We start from the raw sequence: 23,912 nt of genomic DNA on the forward strand, positions 1-23,912 counted from the left end.
GGAAACCCATTTCGGCCGCTTGTACCCTGGATCTTGTTCTTTCGGTCATGACCCAGCCTTCATGACCATAGGTGAGGGTAGGAACAAAAACTGACTGGTAGATTGAGAGCTTTGCCTTCTGGCTCAGCTCTCAGCGCACGGTGCGATAAATTGAATGTAATACCGCACCTGCTGTGCCGATTCTCCGACCAAACTCCCGCTCCATTGTCCCCTCACTCGCGAACAAGACCCCAAGGTACTTGAACTCCTTCACTTGGGGTAAGGACTCATTCCCTACCTGGAGAAGGCACTCCATCGGTTTCCTGCTGAGAACCATGGCCTCCGATTTAGAGGTGCTGATCCTCATCCCAGCCGCTTCACACTCAGCTGCGAACCGATCCAGTGAGTGCTGAAGGTCACAGGCCGATGATGCCATCAGGACCACATCATCTGCAAAAAGCAGCGACGAGATCCCCAGCCCACCGAACTGCAACCCCTCTCCACCCCGACTACGCCTCGATATCCTGTCCATAAATACTACAAACAGGATTGGTGACAAAGCGCAGCCCTGGCGGAGGCCAACTCTCACCTGAAACGAGTCTGACTTACTGCCGAGAACCCGGACACAGCTCTCGCTTTGGTCGTACAGAGATTGGATGGCCCTGAGAAGGGAGCCCCTCACCCCGTACTCCCGCAGCACCTCCCACAGTATCTCCCGGGGCACCCGGTCATACGCCTTCTCCAGATCCACAAAACACATGTAGACTGGTTGGGCATACTCCCAGGCTCCCTCCAGGATCCTTGCGAGAGTAAAGATCTTGTCCGTTGTTCCACGACCAGGACGGAATCCGCATTGTTCCTCTTCAACCTGAGATTCGACTATCGACCGAACCCTCCTTTCCAGCACCTTGGAGTAGACTTTACCGGGGAGGCTGAGAAGTGTGATACCCCTGTAATTGGCACACACCCTCTGGTCCCCCTTTTTAAAAAGTGGAACCACCACCCCGGTCTGCCACTCTTTAGGCACCATCCCAGACTTCCACGCAATGTTGAAGAGGCGTGTCAACCAAGACAACCCCTCCACACCCAGAGTTTTAAGCATTTCTGGATCATTTCTCATCAATTCCTGTTGTTTAACTACCTCAGCAACCTCCACCAGGGAAATTGATGCCAATCCCCCCTCATCCTCCAGCTCTGACTCTACCATAGAGGGCGTATTAGTCGGATTTAGGAGTTCCTCAAAGTGCTCCTTCCACCGCCCTATTACCTCCTCAGTTGAGGTCAACAGCGTCCCATCCTTACTGTACACAGCTTGGATGGTTTCCCGCTTCCCCCTCCTGAGGTGGCGAACGGTTTTCCAGAAGCACCTTGGTGCCGACCGAAAGTCTTTCTCCATGTCTTCTCCAAACTTCTCCCACACACGCTGCTTTGCCTCTTTCACAGCAGAGGCTGCAGCCCTTCGGGCCCTTCGGTACCTTGCAACTGCCTCCGGAGTCGTCTGGGATAACATATCCCGGAAAGACTCCTTCTTCAGTCGGACGGCTTCCCTGACCACCGGTGTCCACCACGGTGTTCGTGGGTTACCGCCCCTTGAGGCACCTAAGACCCTAAGACCACAGCTCCTCACCGCAGCTTCAGCAATGGAAACTTTGAACATTGTCCACTCGGGTTCAATGCCCCCAGCCTCCACAGTGATGCACGAAAAGCTCCCCCGGAGGTGTGAGTTGAAAGTCTGTCGGACAGGGGCCTCCTCCAGACGTTCCCAATTTACCCGCACTACCCGTTTGGGCTTACCAGGTCTGTCCAGAGTCTTCCCCCACCCCCTGACCCAACTCACCACCAGATGGTGATCGGTTGACAGCTCAGCCCCTCTCTTCACCCGAGTGTCCAAAACATACGGCCTCAGATCAGATGAAACGATTATAAAATCGATCATTGACCTTTGGCCTAGGGTCCTCTGGTACCAAGTACACTTATGAGCATCCCTATGTTCGAACATGGTGTTCGTTATAGACAATCCATGACTAGCACAGAAGTCCAACAACAAACAACCACTCTGGTTTAGATCAGGGAGGCCGTTCCTCCCAATCGCGCCTCTCCATGTGTCTCCATCATTTCCCACGTGCGCGTTGAAGTCCCCAAGCAGAACTATGGAGTCCCTGACTGGAGCCCCATGCAGGACTCCACTCAAGGTCTCCAAGAAGGCCGAATACTCTGAACTCTTGTTCGGTGCATATGCACAAACAACAGTCAGAGTTTTCCCCCCCACAACCCGCAGGCGTAGGGAGGCGACCCTCTCGTCCACCGGGTTAAACTCCAACATAGCGGCGCTCAGCCGGGGGCTTGTGAGTATCCCCACACCCGCCCGGCGCCTCACACCCTGGGCAACTCCGGAGAAGAAAAGAGTCCAACCCCTATCCAGGAGTATGGTTCCAGAACCAAGATTGTGCGTAGAGGTAAGCCCCACCAGATCTAACCGGTAGCGCTCCACCTCCCGCACAAGTTCCGGCTCCTTCCCCCACAGAGAGGTGACATTCCACGTCCCCAGAGCCAGCGTCTGCTGCCCGGGTCTGGTCCGTCGAGGCCCCTGACCTTCACTGCCACCCATGTGGCAGCGCACCCGACCCCAGCGGTTCCTCCCACAGGTGGTGGGCCCATGGGATGGAGAGATGTCCGCCACGTAGCTTTTTCAGGCTGTGCCCGGCCGGGCTCCGTGGCAAACCCGGCCACCAGACGCTCGCTGACGAGCCCTCCATCTGGGCCTGGCTCCAAACGGGGGCCCCGGGCTTCCTCCGGGCAGGGTCACTTCATCCCTTCCTCGATGTTTCATAGGATTTTTGAACCATTCTTTGTCTGGCCCCTCACCTGAGACCACTTTGCCTTGGGAGACCCTACCCAGTCCAATCAGCCCAAAGTGACAAACACAATCCATTTTCCCCAGTATTGCCAGTATTTATTAGCCCGTTCATTTAGCGAAATAGCAATTTTCTCCATACTTTGATCACAATATTGATCCAGTCAGTCTTTGTTGGAGATTCGGACTGTAACCATTTTTGTGTTATGGCTTTCCTGCCAGTCGCTAACTATATATATATATATATATATATATATATATATATATATATATATATATATATATATATATATATGTAGATATATATATATATATTTATTATTATTATGTCGGTTGCTACAACAAACTCTTAATTCTTTGCCTCGTGACATGTTGACAGTGAGACCCGGTTTTGTCCAAAGGGACAAACTGAAGGTTACATATAGCCACTTTAACCATAGTCCTCATAAACCCACCGGAGTTTAGAACGCCAAGACAAAGGAAGAGGAAAGTTACGTACATCCAGTCGAAAATGAGCGACAATCTGAACCTGAACAATCCCGGAAATGAAACATCTTGGATATAGACTACACTGACAAACACCGGCCAAAGAGCAGTCTAATCTGAGTTGGTTACGTTGGTTGCTACAACAATCTCTTATTGCTTTGACTCGTGACATGGTGACAGTGATACCCGGTTTAGCTCACGATACATCCAAAGAAGGCGGTCTTTTTGGGCACTTCATCTCCGTACATCACATCCTGTGACTCCATATTTTCCAAGGGGGTCAGCTTCTCCTCACAACGCGTAGCTCCTATGGCGCCATTTTGATGCTAACAAGCCATCACCTCCCGTTAGCATCCCGTTAGCATCCCATTGACTCCCATTCATTCTGACGTCACTTTGACAGAGAATACCTTTACATCTGAAGCGTTTAAAGACTCTATTTGTCCGTTGTTTATTTCTAAAGAAACACGACAATGTATAAAAGGTGTGTGTGTGTGTGTGTGTGTTGTGTGTGTGTGTGTGTGTGTGTGTGTGTGTGTGTTTGTGTGTGTGTGTGTTGTGTGTGTGTGTGTGTTGTGTGTTGGGGCGCACTTTGTGCAAAACAGTCTGATTGATTTATAATGCTGAAAAAGTCATCAGATAGTTGCATGGCTGTTCTCATTTCTGAAGGTTTGAAGTATGGACATTTATAGGATATACTGCAAAGAGGATCTGGTGACATTTGTTTTCTTTTTTTGTTTTCTTGTTTGAAGATAACTGGGTTATTAAAAAGGATTTAAGAAGGTGTAGGTTGGCCTCATGAGCCAAACTCCAGTACAGATGGTGGCGCTAATGCTCCAAAAAGCTGGTTCCCAACCACCATACAAAAAAGAAGAAGATGAAGAAGGAGGCAGGCAGAGGTGTGTTAGTCTACACCTGGTTCACATTTGCTTGATTGACTCTTTGTCCTTTAAAGAGGGCTGGAGATTCAGTTCTGGAGATTTCTCTCAATCTTCACATCCAGAAAAGGTTTGTTTTTGAGATTGAAGTTGAACTGGTTCGTGACAGAGTTCTCGTAATGTTTAGTTTTTGGGTTAGCCTTTTTTTCCTTTAAGTCTAATTGGTATTGCACCAGTTTGAGTTGTTTCTCTGGTCGGAGAGGTAAGAAGCCAGACTGCCTTTCTGAAGTGTGACTGGTCGGGAGAGTCACACCTCAGTACTTTTAGCGTGTATAGAGCCAGTGTATCTCCACATGTAAATGGGTGAATTAAGTGTTTAGTTCAACCAAACCAGAGTGGTGATTGTTAGAACAGTGGGAAACCAATCCTGCAAGGTTACATAGCAGCCTGGTTCACAGCTGCTGGTTACAGCATTCAGTCACTTGGACAAAAATTATTAGGGAAATATAGGTCCAGCTTGAAAAAAAATACCACAGTTCAATCAGATTCCTCATTAAAACAATGGAGCTGAACTTTTGAACTTTTGTCTTAGTTCACCATGATGATGCATACAGCCGTGGGTCTCTGGGTCCTATCAGCGGTGATCTGTGTCTGCAGCGCCAACAGCGTCTCCCTGGTGAACAAAGCAAACAAAGCGTTTTCCTTCCGGCTCTACAGGAAGTTAGCAGCTCATGCTGACTCACGGGGAAAGAATATCTTCTTCTCCCCGGCTAGTGTGTCGGCCGCCTTGGCTGCGTTGTCCGTGGGAGCGCAGGGGGCGACGCACCGTCAGCTTTTCAGTGGTCTGGGTTTCAACCGCTTCCTCCTGACGCAGACCGACGTGGACCGGGCCTTTCAGATGTTCCTCCAGAGGGCCAACAACACATCTCAGGACGCCAGCAAAGGGACCGCCGTGTTCGTGGACAACAGCTTCAAGCCAAAGCCGGAGTTCCTGCAGACCCTGAAGCAGTCGTACTTCGCAGATGGGCTCAATGTGAACTTCACCAAAACCACAGAGAGTGCTGATACCATCAATAAATATGTGGAGGAGAAGACCAACGGGAAGATTGAAAAGCTGGTGGAAAGCCTGGATCCAAACACAGTCATGTATCTCATCAGCTACATCTACTACAAAGGTAAGAAGGTCCTGTGGGATAAGATCTAGTCAGTCTGTAATCTATTGTAGTAATGTAAGATCTGTTTACATATTTTGAGGTTGACGTATCAAACCACAAGTTGTGTATTATTTCTGCTCACTAACAGGAAAGTGGGCGACTCAGTTTGACCCTAAACTCACCGAGCAGGACGACTTCAACGTGGACGAGAACACCAAGGTTTGAGTTTTGATTTGAGTCCCAGTAATTAACAGGGACGGAGCCAGACATCGTAAACATTTGGGGTTCACCCCAAACCTAGAGCGGGGATCTGTTGGGAATTCATTTACTGTATGTATGGTCATCGTCCAGGTTCCAGCTGTCATGATGAATATGGAGGATAGTTTCAACGCCTATCAAGACCACGAGCTGAACGTGACGGTCCTTAAGCTCCCCTTCAACAGCGCCTACTCCATGCTGCTGATGTTGCCTGACATTATGGCAACACTGGAGAACGTAATCTGCCCGAACCACGTCAACAAATGGTTGAAGGCTATGAGACTCAGGTTGGGACAATCTTAATGTGTTCTAAAATGTGGAAGGTTTGACACTGAATAAGGTACCCAGCTTTGTCCTTTCTGATAGAGACTGTCCTCCCTCTCCCCCCTGTTTTAGGAGATATGATGTATATATTCCAAAGTTCTCCATCAAGACTTCCTACAACCTCAACAATGTGCTGTCAGAAATGGGAATGACAAACATGTTTGGTGGTCGTGCAAATTTCAGAGGCATTTCAGAGGGGCAAGGACTGGCAGTCTCAGAAGTAAGTAAACGGAGCATATGTTTTATTTCTCACACATTCCATTCATCTGTCGTCTCACTTTCTCTGCGTTGCACCGCAGGTTGTGCACAAAGCTATGCTGGACGTGGACGAGGCCGGAGCCAAAGCTTCGGCTGCCACAGGCATCGGAGTCATCGTGGAGTCTGCTGTCCTGAACCCTGACCCGGTCCCTGTGTTGAAGTTCAATCGTCCATTCATGGTGATCATCACTGAACGCAACACTAAAGAAATCCTCTTCTTGGGCAAGATTATCAACCCAACCATCTGATGATCATCACTTTGTTTGCTTGAGCACAGCTGTTGCATCTCATAAAAGGAGTCAGAAAAAACTTGCTTTGAGTGTAAAGGTTTTTTATTTTGTCTTTTGAAGGTAAAATAATGTAGGAATAAAATATGATCAACTTCCATAAACATTTGGTATTCATTTTATAACCAATCAGCTTTAAAAAATGCAATAGAGCTCAACTGTGACTGCCCACTTCTTGTACCGTTCTGGGTATTAAAATCTTTTATATGTACTAGTACTACTTCGATAGTGTACAAGTCCTGCATTGAAAAGGTTACTTCAGTAAGTCTATCATCAGGAAAATGTACTTAATGCAGATAAATCCTCACATTTGGGAAACTGGGAACAGTTTTTCATACAGACTTGCATCTTCTACAGGAGCAGAAACTGTTTCACAACCTCACAGCTCGGGGTCAGTCTACCTTCGATGGTTTAGACATCATGGCTCCTCAATACTTACAGAGGAAATGGATTTTTTTTTTTTTAAAGTTGATGGGACAGAAAACTAGAGTGACGGCTCTGGTCAAAGGTTGACGTTACACTGGATTGCTGGCTTGAAAGTGTAGGAATAGTTGAAACCAAGAAGGGTATGAATGTCATTGAGAATTAAGATGTTGGGCAACACATCTTTAGAAAGAGCTGACTAAACTGGAAATCGCATAAATGTGGTAAAGTTATTACTTCTGTTACCAACTTTAGTTAACGGTTGCCATGATTTCTGTTATTTTTCAGAGATGAGGCTCTGGAGCACCTTAAAACTCGTGCTTCGAGCTCAAAAACCGTTACTCCTATCGCTTAATGTTTAATACCGTGAGAGAGATAGGACATCCTGTGCAACAATGGTGTGTACTGTAAACAATGTCAGGACAGTAGCCGGCAGAAGAAGGCCTGTTGCTGTTATTCTCCAGGTATTTCTGGAGTTAGTTTGTTCCAACTGCTTACATGTTTTCAAAACTGTGCTCTACACACATTTCCCCAAACTGCACACACAAAATGCTAAATGCCTCACATCTCCTTCAAAATGAAACACTGTATTCAAAATGCCATAAACATCTCAAAATGAAGCATTTGCATCAAATGGCAAATAGTAATAGTACATTTTGGGATGTACCATGTACACACTGTTCAGTTTGTACAGCTCTTTCTTTCATAGGCTTACATCTACATTTACAATGTTCTAGAGCTAAGGTCCCCTTAACTGAAAGAGAGATGGAGCAGGGACCCCCTACTACTATTGTAAGAAATGAAGTTGCATATTAAACTGGGCCTACAATAAAGTGTAGGGCAGCCTAAAGCCTTTACATACCTTTTTAGTGCATAGTATGCTAAGCTGTTAATAGCTTAGTATTTTTAAGGAGACAGCATTTCATTTTGAAGATGTGAGGCATTTAAAGGCGCTCCAGAGCCTCATCTCAGTAAAAATAACACAAGTCATGACAATCTTTTACCTTAACACATTTTACATGATTTCCAGTTTAGTCACACCTTTCTATCAATGTGTTGCCCATCTTTCAAACATTTTAATTCTCAATGACATTCATACCAAATCAACCCATTCTTGGTTTCAACTATTTCTACTTCTTACACTTTCAAGCCAGCAATCCAGTGTAGCATCAACCTTTGACCAGAGCAGTCACTCTAGTTCTGTCCCATCAACTTTAAAAATCCAATTCATTTCCTCTATAAGTATTTTCATTATTAACCACGATGTCTAAACCATCAAAGGTAGACTGACCCCGAGCTGTGAGGTTGTGAAACAGTTTGTTCCTGTAAAAGACACAAGTCTGTACGAAATCAACTGTTCCCAGTTTCCCAAATGTGAGGATTTAGCTGCATTAAGTACATTTTCCTGATACTTAGACTTTTACTAAAGTAACCTTTTCAATGCAGGACTTGTACACTGTCGTAGTACTAGTACATATGTAAAAGATTTTAATACCCAGAACGGTACAAGAAGTGGGCGGTCACAGTTGAGCTCTATTGTATTTTTTAAATCTGAGCGGTTATAAATGAATACCAAATGTTTATGGAAGTTGATCATATTTTATTCCTACATTATTTTACCTTCAAAAGACAAAATAAAAAACCTTTACACTCAAAGCAAGTTTTTCTGACTCCTTTTATGAAAGTCAACAGCTGTGCTCAAGCAAACACAAAGTGATGATCATCAGATGGTTGGGTTGATAATCTTGCCCAAGAAGAGGATTTCCTTAGTGTTGCGTTCAGTGATGATCACCATGAATGGACGATTGAACTTCAACACAGGGACCGGGTCAGGGTTCAGGACGGCAGACTCCAAGATGACTCCGATGCCTGTGGCAGCCGAAGCTTTGGCTCCGGCCTCGTCCACGTCCAGCGTAGCTTTGTGCACAACCTGCGGTGCAACGCAAAGAAAGTGAGACGACAGATGAATGGAATGTGTGAGAAATAAAACATGCTCCGTTTACTTACTTCGGAGACTGCCAGTCCTTGCCCCTCTGAAATGCCTCTGAAATTTGCAAGATCACCAAACATGTTTGTCATTCCCATTTCTGACAGCACATTGTTGAGGTTGTACGAAGTCTTGATGGAGAACTTTGGAATATATACATCATATCTCCTAAAACAGGGGGGAGAGGGAGGACAGTCTCTATCAGAAAGGACAAAGCTGGGTACCTTATTCAGTGTCAAACCTTCCACATTTTAGAACACATTAAGATTGTCCCAACTTGAGTCTCATAGCCTTCAACCATTTGGTGACGTGGGTCGGGGAGATTACGTTCTCCAGCGTTGACATGACGTCAGGCAACATCAGCAGCATGGAGTAGGCGCTGTTGAAGGGGAGCTCAAGGACCGTCACGTTAGCTCGTGGTCTTGATAGGCGTTGAAACTATCCTCCATATTCATCATGACAGCTGGAACCTGAACGATGACCATACATACAGTAAATGAATTCCCAACAGATCCCCGCTCTAGGTTTGGGGTGAACCCCAAATGCTTACAATGTCTGGCTCCGTCCCTGTTAATTACTGGGACTCAAATCAAAACTCAAACCTTGGTGTTCTCGTCCACGTTGAAGTCGTCCTGCTCGGTGAGTTTAGGGTCAAACTGAGTCGCCCACTTTCCTGTTAGTGAGCAGAAATAATACACAACTTGTGGTTTGATACGTCAACCTCAAAATATGTAAACAGATCTTACATTACTACAATAGATTACAGACCGACTAGATCTTATCCCACAGGACCTTCTTACCTTTGTAGTAGATGTAGCTGATGAGATACATGACTGTGTTTGGATCCAGGCTTTCCACCAGCTTTTCAATCTTCCCGTTGGTCTTCTCCTCCACATATTTATTGATGGTATCAGCACTCTCTGTGGTTTTGGTGAAGTTCACATTGAACCCATCTGCGAAGTACGACTGCTTCAGGGTCCGCAGGAACTCCGGCTTTGGCTTGAAGCTGTTGTCCACGAACACGGCGGTCCCTTTGCGGGCGTCCTGAGATGGGTTGTTGGCCCTCTGGAGGAACGTCTGAAAGGCCCGGTCCACGTCTGTCTGCGTCAGGAGGAAGCTGTTGAAACCCAGACCACTGAAAAGCTGACGGTGCGTCGCCCCCTGCGCTCCCACGGACAACGCAGCCAAGGCGGCCGACACACAAAACGGGGAGAAGAAGATATTCTCTCCCTGTGAGTCAGCATGAGCTGCTAACTTCCTGTAGAGCCGGAAGGAAAACTCTTCGTTTGCTTTGTTCACCAGGGAGACGCTGTTGGCGCTGCAGACGCAGATCACCGCTGATAGGACCCAGAGACCCACGGCTGTATGCATCATCATGGTGAACTAAGACAAAAGTTCAAAAGTTCAGCTGCATTGTTTGTTTTAATGAGGAAACTGATTGTACTGGAGGTATTTTCTGAAGTTTACTATGATGTGAATCTGATGAGTATGTGGGCTTTTTGGTTACTCTCAGAGATATCTGAATAAACACTGGTATTTTTTCAAGCTGGACCTATATTTCCCTATTCATTTGTGTCCAAGTGACTGAACGCTGTAACCAGCAGTTGTGAACCAGGCTGCTATGTAACCTTGCAGGATTGGTTTTCCACTGTTCTAACAATCACCACTCTGGTTTGGTTGAACTAAACACTTAATTCACCCATTTACATGTGGAAATACACTGGCTCTATACACGCTAAAAGTACTGAGGTGTGAATCTCCCGAGCAATTACACCAGTCACACTTCAGAAAGGCAGTCTGGCTTCTTACCTCTCCAACCAGAGAAACAACTCAAACTGGTGCAATACCAATTAGACTTAAAGTAAAAAAAGGCTAACCCAAAAACTAAACATTACGAGAACTCTGTCACGAACCAGCTCAACTTCAATCTCAAAAACAAACCTTTTCTGGATGTGAGGATTGAGAGAAATCTCCAGAACTGAATCTCCAGCCCTCTTTAAAGGACAAAGAGTCAATCAAACAAATGTGAACCAGGTGTAGACTACCACACCTCTGCCTGTCTCCTACCCAGCTCACCTGAGTGGGAGGGGTCATCACAGTTGTTTTGTGTGTGTGTGTGTGTGTGTGTGTGTGTGTGTGTGTGTGTGTGTGTGTGTGTGTGTGTGTGTGTGTGTGTGTGTGTGTGTGTGTGTGTGTGTGAGTGTTTGTGTGTGAGTCTCTCCTGTAACTTGCAGCTGTAACAGTAGTTTCCCAATTTGGGATTTATAAAGTCTATTTTTACTTGAATAATAAAGTCTTTTAAAAAGAAAAATCAACTCCACTGGAAGCGAAATAAAGGCACACAGCCAGTATAGTTTCCCGACGGCGCCCCCTGGTGTTTCATAGACAGAAACACAAGCTGAAGGATGCAAGTGACTGTTTTTTTGTGTGCAGACTTTATTACACCAAGTGAAGGAGTTCAAGTACCTTGGGGTCTTGTTCGCGAGTGAGGGGACAATGGAGCGGGAGATTGGTCGGAGAATCGGCACAGCGGGTGCGGTATTACATTCAATTTATCGCACCGTTGTGACGAAAAGAGAGCTGAGCCAGAAGGCAAAGCTCTCAATCTACCGGTCAGTTTTTGTTCCTATCCTCACCTATGGTCATGAAGGCTGGAGGTCATGACCGAAAGAACAAGATCCAGGGTACAAGTGGCTGAAATGGGTTTCCTCAGGAGGGTAGCTGGCGTCTCCCTTAGAGATAGGGTGCGAAGCTCAGTTATCCGTGAGGAGCTCGGAGTAGAGCCGCTGCTCCTTTGCGTCGAAAGGAGCCAGTTGAGGTGGTTCGGGCATCTGGTAAGGATGCCCCCTGGGCGCCTCCCTAGGGAGGTGTTCCAGGCACGTCCAGCTGGGAGGAGGTCTCAGGGAAGACCCAGGACTAGGTGGAGGGACGTCCAGCTGGGAGGAGGCCTCGGGGGAAGACCCAGGACTAGGTGGAGGGACGTCCAGCTGGGAGGAGGCCTCAGGGAAGAACCGAGGACTAGGTGGAGGGATTATATCTCCAACCTGGCCTGGGAACGCCTCGGGATCCCCCAGTCGGAGCTGGTTAATGTGGCTCGGGAAAGGGAAGTTTGGGGTCCCCTGCTGGAGCTGCTACCCCCGCGACCCGATACCGGATAAGCGGACGAAGATGGATGGATGGACTTTATTACAGTTTTCTCCAACTGCTTACACACAAAATCTTTTCATGTCACACAAGTTTTGAAACCTCTCACTCAAAGTGCAAAACTACACACCAAATCTCCAAAACCAGAAGCTATTTCTCAGCCTTTCATTCAGTTTTTCAAAACACTACACACAGTTCTCTACCTAAGACACAAAAATCTAACAGGAAGTGACTTGCTTTCCTTTTCCAAACACAACCAATCAAAATGCTACACTTATTTACCAGGTCACCCACACTCTCTTCACATGTACAAACACATTATACTTATATAACACTATACAACTGAACACTAACCAATCACTGCTTTAGTATAGACCTATACATAGGTCTAAGGTCAGATTACCTGTTTTGAACAATGGATGCTAGGGATGCACGATGATATCGGCACGACATCGGTATCGGCCGATAACAGCTTAAAATGACCATCATCGGCATCGGCAGATATGAATATTTCTGCCGATGAGCCTTGCCGATAGGGTGGCGTGTTTACTATGCTAATGCTACACTTATTTTTTCGTGTGCAGACTTCATTGGACATCGCCTGGAAGTAGTATTTCACAAGCACATGAAAACTATGAAAACTTGAAACTAGAAACAATTGACCTCAATGAACATAAACTGTATGACATGGAGAACAATACTGATCCTGATAAATATTTCTACAATAACATCAGCCGCACCTGTGAGTATTAAACAGATGAACAATTTAAAAGCAAAATAATAATGGATGGTACACTGTCAATTATACACTTTACCAGTAGAAGCCTGTATAGCAACTTCATTAAAATGAAAGACTATATGAAACGATTCTCAATGTTTAGTGTAATTGCAGCATCAGAGTCTTGGCTTAAAACTGAGAAAGAAGAGGACGTAGAACAGCAGCAGTGCAACATTAATTGATAACATCTTTACCAATGAAATTGGAAATAGAGTACTAAGTGGATTGCTTATCAATGATATAAGTGACCATCTTCCTGTGTTTGCAACCCTGCAACATTTCTCAAAGGAAAATACACAGAGAAACTCCAAAATTGCTAAATTGACGCCATAGAGACCCTTAAGGAGGGGTTAAGGCAGCAAAGCTGGACAAAGGTCTATTTGAATCATGACCCAAATAAAGCCTATGATGAATTCATGTCTACATTTACCACACTAAGGACAAAAAAATATGAAGACAAACCCTGGATTACTAGGGGACTAGAATCTGCTTGTAATTATTATTTTTTATTATTATACAAGCAGTTTCTACAATTTAGAACAAAGGAAACAGAAAATAAATATAAGAAATATACAAATAAACTGACTAGCATATTGAGAATAAATAAAAAGGATTATTTCAATAAACAATTGGTACAGTACAGAAACGACAAGCAGGGCACGGTAAACCAGACGCAACATAATGTGTGCCCCCCCACACTCTTCCCACTCCCAAACATGGCCAGGACAAAGAATTGCAAAGTAACAGTCTATTTATTTTGGAGATGAGGCCCCAACACAACAAACAAAACTATTCTAAAGGCAAACTAAACTTACCTAAGCCAAAACATAAATAAAAGACAAAGCTCTAACCTAAGCTTCTAGTAACAAACAGGAGAAAAAGGGAACCAAACAAAAGGACTTCTCACTCCTACCAAACTGCTACTAGCAAATGATTCAAAGAAAGACATATTCACAGATGAAACAAAATGGTTGAAGGATAACAAGTCCAAGAAGTCAAAACAACCATTTTGACAGAAGGTTGTTAACACTACTCACAACTAGTGATGGGACGTTTGACACGAGGCTTGTATCACTCCCGCAAAGCACACTGGTGCAAAGCAGTGTTGGAGCTTGTACCAAATTGAAATAAGCACGTGACTGATGACGTCCGAAGCTTCGAACGTCACTGAAACTCCGGAAGGGTTGGCTGGATTCATGGATTCATGGATTCATGAATTCATGTCCTGCGTGCTTACCAACGGCCTCTAGAATTCACTGGAACATCGCGGGGTTTAGGAGTGTGTCTTACAATTTCTTTGATTAGCCTTTTAATGGAAATCAGCCTAATCACAGTCATTTATATTATTATATTATGTTATATTCAAACATAGGCTTTATATTTTTAATTCAGTCATGTCATGCCGTATGCATGCGTCCATTCTGTCTCTCCTATGTTCATGTTGTAGCTTCGTTTGGCTGTGTCGAGTCATTTCTGCTGACTGACCACCAGATGTCACTGTGTTGTTTTTGATGCTTCGGATCATTTTGCGATACAATCGGGAAGAAGCTTCAGAGGCTTCACAAGGCTTCGTTCACCCATCACTCCTCCAGAGCTCCTGTCCAATGAGGCTTAAAATGGGTCCTCCAGGCAACCAATCAGGAGACAGCAATCAGCTCTGCTGGACCAATCTGGTGTTCACACCTGTTCTTCATTACCTGTGTACACTCAGGAGAACAACTGATAGAGCAGGGCAACACATGACCCCAGGGTCATAACAGTATGTATGTATCTATGTATGCTCATACATAGCCTAGTCTACATTTAGGCAACATCTACATACTTGTTTAATTTATTACAGCAAAGGAAAGGTGTCTCTCTCTCCTAAAATATCTTCCAGTATCCATTTGTTCAATGAATTGAAGGATATACTGGTACACTAGCATTAACAGTGACACTATATTTAGGGACTGATTGTTTTAATACTATAGAGATAGCAGGCTATATTAATGGTAAAGAATAGAGAGCTTTGGATACCTTACTAGGTGAGCCGTTTCTTGTATTTCACTCGTTTACACTAGCTAGACTATTGGTTTCTATAGCCAACTAAAATATTCCTTTTACCTCAAGTAAATGTAGCTGAAGTGAAGCAAGTAAAAGTCACTAACAACTTACCATTTCACTCTGTATCACTCACTGTGTGTGCACGGTACATAGACTGTATAATATACAGTCTATGATTGTCTAGTCTTGGATTTTGTGAAATACATTTCTAAATAAATGTGACTTATAGTCCAGTGTGACATGTTTTCCTCTTCATGATGCATTTTGACTGATGAGACTTAGTCCGGAAAATACGGTACTTAGTTTCTACAGCTTTCATCTTTGTATGAAAGATAATTCATGTAAAAAGGGTAGGTGTAACAGGGCTCCAGACTGCGTCCAATATCACGGTTGTTCAAAATGAAATGCTGACATTACAGAATGCATGCTTTAATACTGTAAAGGCAGTGAGATAAAGACGTGGTTTTAATGGAAGTCAATGAGGCAATTTTGTCCACGAAGGCGTCTAGAGGGTACAAAATGGATCAAGCATAAAAAAAAAAAAACACAACTGGATTTAAAAATGTTGACCAAAAATAAAGGTTCTGACAAGTTCATGCCATAAGCAGTAACAGCAAAAAAATATAAGAGAAAAGCCCAACGAGGGCATGAGGGTTAAGTAAAGGATTTTACCACTTCTGCCACCGCTGCCAGAACCAGAGCGGTTCAAAAAGTGGGCGGTCACTTTTGAGCTCTTATACTTTTACAATCTTTTATAAATGAATACCAAATGTTTATGGAAGTTGATCATATTTCATCCCTACATTACACCTTCAAAAGATTATATAAAACAGTTTACACTCTCAATGAAGCAACAGACAACCAAACAAGGTTTTTCTGACTCCTTTATATGAGCTGCAACAGCTGTGCTCGAGCAAACAAAGTGGTGATCCATCAGATGGTTGGGTTGATAATCTTGCCCAAGAAGAGGATTTCCTCCGTGTTGCGTTCAGCGATTATGACCATGAATGGACGATTGAACTTCAACACAGGGACTGGGTCAGGGGCCAGGGGGTCAGACATCCGTATGATGCTGATGCCTGTGGCAGCTGAAGCTTCGGCTCCGGCTTCGTCCACATCCAGCGTAGCTTTGTGCACAACCTGCGGCGCAACGCAGAGTAAGTAAGAGAACAGACGAATGGAAGATGTGTGAAATAACAAAACATATGCTCTGTTTACTTACTTCTGAGACTGCCAGTCCTTGCTCCTCTGAAATGCCTCTGAAATTTGCACGACCACCAAACATGTCTGTCATTCCCATTTCTGTCAGCACATCATTCAGGTTGTAGGAAGTCTTGATGGAGAACTTTGGAATATATACATCATATCTCCTAAAACATTGGGGGGGGGCACACAAACATTGACAGACTCAGATTATTCAACATTAAGGATCCCTACAGAGATAGACCTTTGTTAAAGAGTAAGATTTTGACATGAAACAGCCCCGAAATCACCAAACCCATACTACTACGTACTTTTAGCGTGTATAGAGCCAGCATATTTCCATTTTTTGGGGGAGGACAGTCTCGAGACAAGATAAAACAAAACAAGAGGAAGACACAACAAAGTGCGGCAGTGATCCACCACAGCCCCCACCTGAGCAAAGATTTGATCACAGAGGACCACAGAATGGAGACGAGAAATCTCAACCCCCTTTTCACCCGTCCAACACTCCTCAAACCCCCTTACCAACCCTGACGCCTTTTCCCCTGCCACATGTTGGGGTTCACTGACCGGATGGAGCAGCTGGTAGATGCTGGAATCAAGTTTGCCCCACTACCTTCTCCCATCATTCGCCCCCAGCATCAAACTGACCCCGTTTTGACTGAACCGCTGAAAGTAAAACGCCAGGCACCTCTGCCCCCTCAAGGACGGCAGCTAACTCCTTCTCACCAGACTGAGAAGTATGCTTGTGTACAAAATGAAACAAGCTTTAACTGATATGTGCTGGGCCCAGGCTGCATGCCTAGTGGCACTCATGACTCTTTCCAGGACAAGCCTGGGCCCTGTGTATTCAATTCTTCGTCAATCTATGTTGGGATAGGCAATAGAAAAAGAATGGTGAATCCGCTAAGCAAGAAAAAGAAGCACGTAACTGCCAACTTAGCAAATCTAGCATCCATTCCTCGTCAGCCACAGCCTGTCCCAACAAACAAGACATTTTAACACTAACATTAGCCTTACTAAACATCAGGTCTCTGGCGGGTAAATCCTTTTTAATCAATGATTATTCTTATTATATCTTGACCTCCTGTCTTTAACTGAAATCTGGTTAGACTATAATAACAGTGATGCTGTTCTTATAGAGTCAGCTCCCCCTAACTTCAGTTTTATGAGTGAGAATAGAGCAAATAAGAAAGGCGGTGGAGTCGCCATTTTGTTTAATGACTCGTTCCAATGTACTCAAATATCTTATGGAAACTTTGCTTCTTTTGAATATGTGGCTCTTCAGCTAAGGTCCCCGTCTCGACCTATATTTATAATTATCTACAGGCCACCTAAATACTGTGCATCCTTTGACGACTTCACTGAACTGCTGTCTATAATCTGTATTAACTTTGACTGTGTAGTTATTGCTGGTGATTTCAACATTCATGTTGACAATCCCCAGGATAGAGGGACCAAAGAACTGAGTTGTATTTGAGAACTATGGACTGACTCAGCATGTGACGGAGCCCAAACACAATAAGGGGCACACTCTGGACTTGATTATCTCGAAGGGTTTGAACATTTCCAAGGTTGTGGTGACTGATGCCGCTCTCTGATCATTCCTGTGTTTTCTTTAACGGCACCATCTCTGTGCACAAAAGTGTCCAAACAAAGTTAATAAGAACACGGTATATCACTGACGACAACAGTGAAACATTCAGCTTTTCTCGTCCACACCCGCCTTCTCAGGGGTCTCGGTCACTGAGCTTGTAGACAATTGCAAGATTACAAATGTTATTGCTCCCATTAAGGTAAAAACTGTCTCTGATAAGAAAAGATCTCCATGGAGAAATGCCATACTGGTAAGAACAGAAATGGTGTCGAAAAGCAGAACACAGGTGGCGAAAAACTAATCTCCAGGTCCACTACAACACCTATAAAGAGAGACTACGCATTTATAATCTGGAACTGAGGACTGCAAGGCGGTCCTTCCTCGGACATTATTGCCAAAAACAATAACTCACATGCTTTGTTTGCTACCGTCGATAGGTTAACAAACCCTCCAGTACCAGCAGCATCTGAACTTTTACCCACCGAGGCCTGCAATGATTTTACCACCAAGATTCAGAAAATTGGACAAACCAGTGCTTCCATATCAAGTACAGGGTCTGTGTTGACAGTGTCCAGGCAAAACAAAGTCCAATATGACCCAATTTCATAGGATATGCTACCATCGGGCCTTTTCAAAAAGGTTTTGACTTGTTTGGCTACAGCTCGTAAACACGTCTCTTTTCTCAGGTATCTTCCCACAGGCCCTGGAAACTGCAGTCATTAAGCCACTCTTAAAAGATAATCTAGACACGTCACTAATGAGCAACTATAGGCCGATATCAAACCTTCCATTTTTAAGTAAAATCATTGAAAAAAAAGGTTTCTCAACAACTCAACCTTTTGTCAGTAAACCGTTTTGATGCCTTCCAGTTGGGTTTTCGACCACAGCACTGAGACGGCTCTTGTTAGTCTTTAATGACGTCTTAAACACAGATAGTGTTTAAACTTCAGTCTTGGCGTTACTGGATCTCAGTGCTGCATTTGATACAGTCGACCATGACATTACTAGACCGATTGGAAAACTGGGTTGGCCTTTCTGGCTCAGTACTAAAGTGGTTTGAGTCTTATTTAAAGAAGGGGGACTACTTTGTGTATATAGGGAATTACACATCTGAGCATACAAATATGACGTGCGGAGTTCCCCAGGGCTCCGTTCTGGGGCCTCTCCTGTTTAACATCTACATGCTTCCACTGGCTCAGATTATGGAAAATTAAATAAGTTACTATAGTTATGCGGATGACACATTTATACAACCTTATCGCCAGGGGACTATAGTCCAATACAACTGACTAAGTGCATTGAACAAATTAACGACTGGATGTGCCAGAATTTTCTTAAATTAAATGAACAAACTGAGGTGGTTGTTTTTGGAGCAAAGGAGGAACGATTAACAGTCAGCACTCCGCTTCAAACGATAATGTTAAAAACAGCCAAAGCCACAAACCTTGGTGTGTCATGGACTCAGACCTGAATTTCAACAGCCACATTAAGACAAAGTCAGCCTATTACCACCTTAAGACTAGATCAAGGGTTAAAGGACTTATGTCTCAGCAGGATTTGGAAAAACTTGTCCATGCTTTTATCTGCAGTAGACTTGACTACTGTAACGGTGTCTTCACAGGTCTCCCCAAAAGAAAAAAAGAAAATAAATGACAGCTGCAGCTGATTCAGAACACTGCTGCTTGAGTCCTCACTAAGACCAAGAGACTGGATCACATCACTCCAGTTCTGAAGTCTCTACACTGGCTTCCAGTGCCTCAAAGAATTGATTTCAAAATACTTTTGCCGGTTTATAAATCACTAAAATGGTTTAGGGCCAAAATACATTTCTGATCTGCTGCTACACTATGAACGCCCCCAGACCTCTCGGGTGGTCTGGGACAGGTCTGCTTGTTGTCCCCAGAACTAAACAGGGGGAAGCAGCATTTAGTTTTTATGCTCCACATATCTGCAACAAACTCCCAGAAAACTGCAGGTCTGCTGCAACTCAGTTCTTTTAAATAAAGGCTGAAGACCTTTTTTGATGTTGCCTTTTAAATAACTGTTCATTTCTTATACTGAAGCTGCATTGTTGACACTGTATAACAATCTATATAAGCATATAAAGAAATTCCTAAAACAAATAATTGAATTTGTGATTATTCCGGTGACAGTCTCTTGCAGAAACGGACAGCTCTCCGATTATTTCACTGATGCAGGCATGACAATAGTCCGACGTTGGGCAGAAGAGACCGACGTTGGGCAGAAGAGACCGACGTTGGGCAGGTCAAAAAGTTAGTCGAACTAATGTAGGCAGAAGGCCTAAAAAGAAAAAGTCTATAAAACACTGAGTGAGTTCTTGACTATTTAGAGACAGACTGCAGAAGAAATACAATAGTTTAAGAACACGTTCTTGGCTATTAAAAGATTTGTCTGCAGGGCTGTACCGGGTTTTACAAGTTTGCCGAAGAGAACTAAGCTTTGCGGTGACGACCCATCGAAAAAGATAAGAGTATACTCAAGAAAAGCTTCTGTAAATATGGGGAATGAAACCTCAAAGCCGTGCGATGCATCTGGACCCATAGTGGGTGAGATGGTTAGACGATATGGACCGGACTGCTGGAGATATCTGTCATGTTGGTCAAAAAGCCTTGGCTTTCCAAAAAAAAATTGCTGTTTTAACTGCTCTTCAATGTTTAATTTCTTATACTGCACTGTACTTATTCTCGTATTTTATCCGTTTTCATGTGAAGCACTGTTGCTGAAATGTGCTCTACAAATAAAGCTGCCTTGCCTCTATCAGAAAGGACAAAGCTGGGTACCTTATTCAGTGTCAAACCTTCCACATATTAGAACACATTAAGATTGTCCCAACCTGAGTCTCATAGCCTTCAACCATTTGGTGACGTGGTTCGGGGAGATGGCGTTCTCCAGCGTTGACATGACATCAGGCAACATCAGCAGCATGGAGTAGGCGCTGTTGAAGGGGAGCTGAAGGACCATCACGTTCAGCTCGTGGTCTTGATAGGCGTTGAAACTATCCTCCATATTCATCATGACAGCTGGAACCTGGACGATGACCATACATACAGTAAATGAATTCCCAACAGATGCCCGCTCTAGGTATGGGGTGAACCCCAAATGTTTACGATGTCCGGCTCCGTCCCTGTTAATTACTGGGACTCAAATCATTTATGAATTAAGAGTGAAAATCTGAACCTTGGTGTTCTCGTCCACGTTGAAGTCGTCCTGCTCGGTGAGCTTTGGGTCAAACGAAGTCGCCCACTTTCCTGTTAGTGAGCAGAAATAATACACAAAACTTGTGGTTTGATATGTTCAACGCAACCTCAAAATATGTAAACAGATCTTACATTACTACAATAGATTACAGACTGACTAGATCTCATCCCACAGGACCTTCTTACCTTTGTAGTAGATGTAGCTGATGAGATACATGACTGCGTTTGGATCCAGGCTTTCCACCAGCTTGTCAATCTTCCCGTTGGTCTTCTCCTCCACGTACTTATTGATGATATCAGCACTTTCTGTGGTTTTGGTGAAGTCCACATTGAGCCCATCTGCGAAGTACGACTGCTTCAGGGTCTGCAGGAACTCCGGCTTTGGCTTGAAGCTGTTGTCCACGAACACGGCGGTCCCTTCGCTAGCGTCCTGCTGAGATGTGTTGTTGGCCCTCTGGAGGAACGTCTGAAAGGCCCGGTCCACGTCGGTCTGCGTCAGGAGGAAGGTGTTGAAACCCAGACCACTGAAAAGCTGACGGTGCGTCACCCCCTGCGCTCCCACGGACAACATAGCCAAGGCGGCCGACACACAAAACGGGGAGAAGAAGATATTCTCTCCCTGTGAGTCAGCATGAGCTGCTAACTTCCTGTAGAGCCGGAAGGAAAACTCTTTGTTTGCTTCGTTCACCAGGGAGACGCTGTTGGCGCTGCAGACGCAGATCACCGCTGATAGGACCCAGAGACCCACGGCTGTATGCATCATCATGGTGAACTAAAACAAAAGTTCACCTTTGATGTTTTAATGAGGAAACTGATTATACTGAAGTTGTTGTCTGAAGTTTACTATGATGTGAATCTGATGAGTATGTGGGCTGTTTAGTTACCCTCAAAGAAATCTGAGTAAACGGTGGTATTTTTTCAAGCTGGACCTATATTTCCCTATTCATTTGTGTCCAAGTGACTGAACGCTGTAACCAGCAGCTGTGAACCAGGCTGCTATGTAACCTTGCAGGATTGGTTGTCCACTGTTCTAACAATCACCACTCTGGTTTGGTTGAACTAAACACTTAATTCACCCATTTACATGTGGAAATACACTGGCTCTATACACGCTAAAAGTACTGAGGTGTGAATCTCCCGAGCAATTACACCAGTCACACTTCAGAAAGGCAGTCTGGCTTCTTACCTCTCCGACCAGAGAAACAACTTATACTGGTGCAATACCAATTAGACTTAAAGTAACAAAAGGCTAACCCAAAAAACTAAACATTACGAGAACTCCGTCACGAACCAGCTCAACTTCAAGCTCAAAAACAAACCTTTTCTGGATGTGAAGATTGAGAGAGATCTCCAGAACTGAATCTCCAGCCCTCTTTAAAGGACAAAGAGTCAATCAAGCAAATGTGAACCAGGTGTAGACTAACACACCTCTGCCTGCCTCCTACCCAGCTCACCTGAGTGGGAGGGGTCATCACAGTTGTTAAACCAATGAATATAACAAATAATACGAAAAAAAACATCAATACATTGATTGAACTTCCCAAAGGAGAATAAGTAGAGTAAATCTAGTCATCTCTAAAGGTCTTTAACTGTTGGCAGAGTTTTTAAACTTATATATAAAACACATAATAACAATCCATCTTTCTAACAGCTTACCTTCTCCTGGTTGAAGAGCAGACAGAGAAGCACTGACTGGACAACGAGAGATGTTCCTTTTTATGAGATAAATCAGAGAAACTGTACTTTGGCTTTGTTTATTCTCTGTCTTAAACTCTTATTTGCTCGGCCCCTGCGTACGTTCTGTGTAATCATGTTTTAATGTAACTCACGTCCAACTGAGGCTGCAGCAGATAAACACACAAGAAAAGAGCCAGACTGTAATGTTCAGCTTCAATTAGCGTCCACTAAAAGTTTTGTTTTTGCCGCTGACAGACTCAGATTATTATTCTAAGTGCCTGACAACATTATGAAAGGATCCCTACAGAGATAGACCTTTTAGTTAAAGAGGAAGATCCTTTTAGTTTAGCATGAAACAGCCCCGAAATCTCCATCACCAAACTACACAGAGCCAGCATATTTCCACCAGACTCCATGTAAATAATCAGGACTTTTAGCGTGTATAGAGCCAGCATATTTCCACCAGACTCCATGTAAATAATCAGGACTTTTAGCGTGTATAGAGCCAGCATATCTCCACCAGACTCCATGTAAATAATCAGGACTTTTAGCGTGTATAGAGCCAGCATATTTCCACATGTAAATGGGTGAATTAAGGGTTTATTTCAACCAAACCAGAGTGGTGATTGTTGGAAAAGTTGGAAACCCAAGACAGCATTTGGCTTTTTTTTACCTGTTATTCTATATCTTTATTATTCTTCTGTATCCTTTTATCAACACAAAAACGTCAGTCAAACATCAAAATGTTCAGCATGATTAGGAATTGCCCGCTTGTATACTATTTTTCTGATTTATCCACATTCCACTATAACACAAGTTGCATACTATGTACAAAATGCAGCTTTAACTTACAGACTTGTCACTTGTTTGCTATACAAGACATCTTGATGCCATGCTCCCCCCTCATCCTTTAGCCAACTTGCCATCAAGAGCCAGGTGGCTTTTTTGACTCAGTAAGTACATTATCCTGTATTAACTGGTTCCAGAAATACCTGGAGAATAACAGCAACAGGCCTTCTTCTGCCTGCTACTGTCCTCACATTTTTTAACAGTACACACCATTGTTCCACAGGATGTTCAGCAGGGTGTCCTCTCTCTTACGGTATTAAACATTAAGCAATAGAAGTAACTGTTTTTGAGCTAGAAGCAGGAGGTTTAATGGCGCTCCAGAGCCTCATCTCAGTGAAAGTAACTGAGACAGAAGTCATGGCAACCTTTGACTAAAGTTGGTAACACAGAACTAATTAATAACTTTTACTTCTTACACATTTAAGAGATTTCCAGTTTACAGTCAGCTTTTCCTAAAAACATATTGCTCATCTTTCAAACATTATTTGTATTATTTAACTTCTCAATGACATTCA

At 44.0% G+C, this 23,912-nt stretch overlaps 2 protein-coding genes and 1 pseudogene across 2 annotated transcripts; 1 reads left to right on the top strand and 2 right to left on the bottom strand.

The window, feature by feature from the left end:
* The first annotated feature begins 4,795 nt into the window (after positions 1-4,795).
* On the top strand, positions 4,796-6,439 carry LOC144517728 (hibernation-specific plasma protein HP-55-like). Its single transcript, XM_078249853.1, has 5 exons — positions 4,796-5,372; positions 5,500-5,570; positions 5,703-5,896; positions 6,006-6,153; positions 6,233-6,439. The coding sequence occupies exons 1-5, from the start codon at positions 4,796-4,798 to the stop codon at positions 6,437-6,439; spliced, it is 1,197 nt and encodes a 398-aa protein (XP_078105979.1).
* A 2,185-nt stretch (positions 6,440-8,624) lies between these two features.
* LOC144517729 (hibernation-specific plasma protein HP-55-like) lies at positions 8,625-10,262 on the bottom strand (annotated as a pseudogene).
* A 5,524-nt stretch (positions 10,263-15,786) lies between these two features.
* On the bottom strand, positions 15,787-21,637 carry LOC144517730 (serpin A3-5-like). Its single transcript, XM_078249855.1, has 5 exons — positions 21,058-21,637; positions 20,852-20,922; positions 20,508-20,701; positions 16,076-16,223; positions 15,787-15,993 (listed from the first exon to the last, which is right to left on the bottom strand). The coding sequence occupies exons 1-5, from the start codon at positions 21,635-21,637 to the stop codon at positions 15,787-15,789; spliced, it is 1,200 nt and encodes a 399-aa protein (XP_078105981.1).
* Positions 21,638-23,912: the final 2,275 nt, after the last annotated feature.

This window comes from Sander vitreus, chromosome 5, assembly GCF_031162955.1.
Source record: "Sander vitreus isolate 19-12246 chromosome 5, sanVit1, whole genome shotgun sequence".
Lineage (NCBI taxonomy): Eukaryota > Metazoa > Chordata > Actinopteri > Perciformes > Percidae > Sander > Sander vitreus.

Bases quoted from the DNA above. Each gene is read 5' to 3' on its own strand.
- LOC144517728 (XM_078249853.1), top strand. From the start codon at position 4,796: ATGATGATGCATACAGCCGTGGGTCTCTGGGTCCTATCAGCGGTGATC. The intron at 5,373-5,499 runs GTAAGAAGGTCC...GCTCACTAACAG, and splicing joins CAGCTACATCTACTACAAAG to GAAAGTGGGCGACTCAGTTT. The intron at 5,571-5,702 runs GTTTGAGTTTTG...GTCATCGTCCAG, and splicing joins ACGTGGACGAGAACACCAAG to GTTCCAGCTGTCATGATGAA.
- LOC144517730 (XM_078249855.1), bottom strand. From the start codon at position 21,637: ATGATGATGCATACAGCCGTGGGTCTCTGGGTCCTATCAGCGGTGATC. The intron at 20,923-21,057 runs GTAAGAAGGTCC...GCTCACTAACAG, and splicing joins CAGCTACATCTACTACAAAG to GAAAGTGGGCGACTTCGTTT. The intron at 20,702-20,851 runs GTTCAGATTTTC...GTCATCGTCCAG, and splicing joins ACGTGGACGAGAACACCAAG to GTTCCAGCTGTCATGATGAA.